This window comes from Brassica napus, unplaced genomic scaffold (assembly GCF_020379485.1).
Source record: "Brassica napus cultivar Da-Ae unplaced genomic scaffold, Da-Ae ScsIHWf_1425;HRSCAF=2013, whole genome shotgun sequence".
Lineage (NCBI taxonomy): Eukaryota > Viridiplantae > Streptophyta > Magnoliopsida > Brassicales > Brassicaceae > Brassica > Brassica napus.
In genome coordinates, this window is record NW_026014839.1 from 99,939 (window position 1) to 101,647 (window position 1,709).

Consider the following 1,709-nt stretch of genomic DNA (forward strand, 5'->3'; position numbering starts at 1 on the left):
AAGATCTTGGCAAACAGATTGAAGCCGATCCTGCAATCTTGTATCAGCAGAAATCAAGCAGCGTTTCTTAAGGGCAGGAACTTGGGCGAAAACGTCCTACTGGCATCAGAGCTTATAAGGAAATACAACTCAGCATCTTTCCCTAGGAGCTGTATGCTTAAGGTTGATATAAGGAAAGCGTTTGACACCATATCCTGGGACTTTGTGCTGAAGCTGCTTGACACCCAGAATTTTCCTCCTATATTCGTAACTTGGATAAGGGAGTGTATTACTACACCGAGGTTCTCAGTGGCGATCAACGGCGAGCTAGCGGGTTTCTTTCCCGGAAAAAAGGGTTTGCACCAAGGTGATTCTATATCTCCCTATATTTTCATCTTGGCTATGGAGGTTCTATCTAGTCTGCTGGAAAAGGCGGTTGAAGCTGGTGACATACGACTGCACCCTTTGTGTGATGATCCGCGTATCACACACTTGTTGTTCGCAGATGATTTGCTCATCTTAACAGATTGTTCGAACCACTCTCTAAGGGGAGCAAGGAAGGTACTGGTGGAGTTTAAGTTGTGATCGGGGTTAGACATGAATGCGGCAAAGTCAGAAATCTTTTTTGGAGGGTTCAATTCCATAGAAGCCTCTGTTATCAGCGATCTCTCCGGGTTTAAGATTGGCACATTTCCGACCAGGTTTCTAGGCCTCCCTTTGAACCCTAGTAGGATCAGTATGGCTACTCTACAGCCTTTTATTGAGAAAATAACCTTGAAGCTCAACTCATGGACTGTTAAATCCCTGTCCTTTGCGGGTAAGGTAATACTAGTTGCATCGGGGGTGTATGGGATGGTAAATTTTAAGAGCTCAGTGTTTGCTTTGCCTAAGAGATTCTACGAGAAAGTGGACTCCCTTTGTTCGGGCTTCTTGTGGAAAAATAGTACTTCCTCTGCCGCAGGGGCTAGAGTTAGTTGGGCCAGCATCTGCAAGCCAAAGAAGGAGGGAGGACTTGGTATTAGAAGACTGGAGGAGTTCCAAAAGGTTATTGAGCTAAAAAGAGTTTGGAACTTCTTTTCAGGGTCAGGGTCATTATGGGTGGCTTGCCTCCACTCTAAAGTGTTTGGAAGACAGAGTTTTTTGGGTTACAGCTGATGCGCAGAGGTTCTCCCCTACTGTTAGGAGTTTGTTGAGAACAAAGGAAGCAGCTGCTGAGTTTTTAAGGTGTAGTATCGGAGATGGAAAAACGGCCAGATTCTGGCATGATTACTTGACGGATCTAGGTCCCCTAATAGATGGTTTTGGACAGCGTGGACCTAGGAAACTCCGGATTGCTGAGGACGCGGCGGTTAGTGATGCAGTGTGCGATGAAGAGTGGCGGCTTCCACCAGCTAGATCGGAAGAGGCTGTAACTCTTCACATTGTACTCACAACAATGGCACCTCTTTCTACTCAGTGAGGAAAAGATGTGTTCCTCTGGCGGAACAGTGCAGGCCATTATGTACCTAAATTCTCTTCTAAGGCAACATGGCACTCTATCAGAGAAAGGGCCTTAGAAGTTTCTTGGTCAAGTCTGATTTGGTTTAAGGAGGAGATTCCTAGGTGTTCGTTTGTTTCTTGGATGGCAATCCTTTGCAGGCTACCCACAAGGGACCGTTTAGCATCTTGGGGTATGTCAGTCCCATTGCACTGTGTGTTATGCGGCTCTGGTCTGGAATCACACGATCACC

General features: G+C 46.2%; 1 protein-coding gene across 1 annotated transcript; it reads left to right on the top strand.

Annotated features, from left to right (window-relative positions):
• Window positions 1–576: 576 nt before the first annotated feature.
• On the top strand, window positions 577–1,438 carry LOC106378242. The gene is made up of 2 exons (XM_022695927.2): window positions 577–948; window positions 1,061–1,438. The coding sequence occupies exons 1-2, from the start codon at window positions 577–579 to the stop codon at window positions 1,436–1,438; spliced, it is 750 nt and encodes a 249-aa protein (XP_022551648.2).
• The last annotated feature ends 271 nt before the right edge of the window (window positions 1,439–1,709 follow it).

Coding starts and splice junctions, on each gene's coding strand:
- LOC106378242 (XM_022695927.2), top strand. CDS start 577: ATGAATGCGGCAAAGTCAGAAATCTTTTTTGGAGGGTTCAATTCCATA. Junction 949..1,060: donor CCTCTGCCGCAGGGGCTAGA/GTTAGTTGGGCC, acceptor ACTTCTTTTCAG/GGTCAGGGTCATTATGGGTG.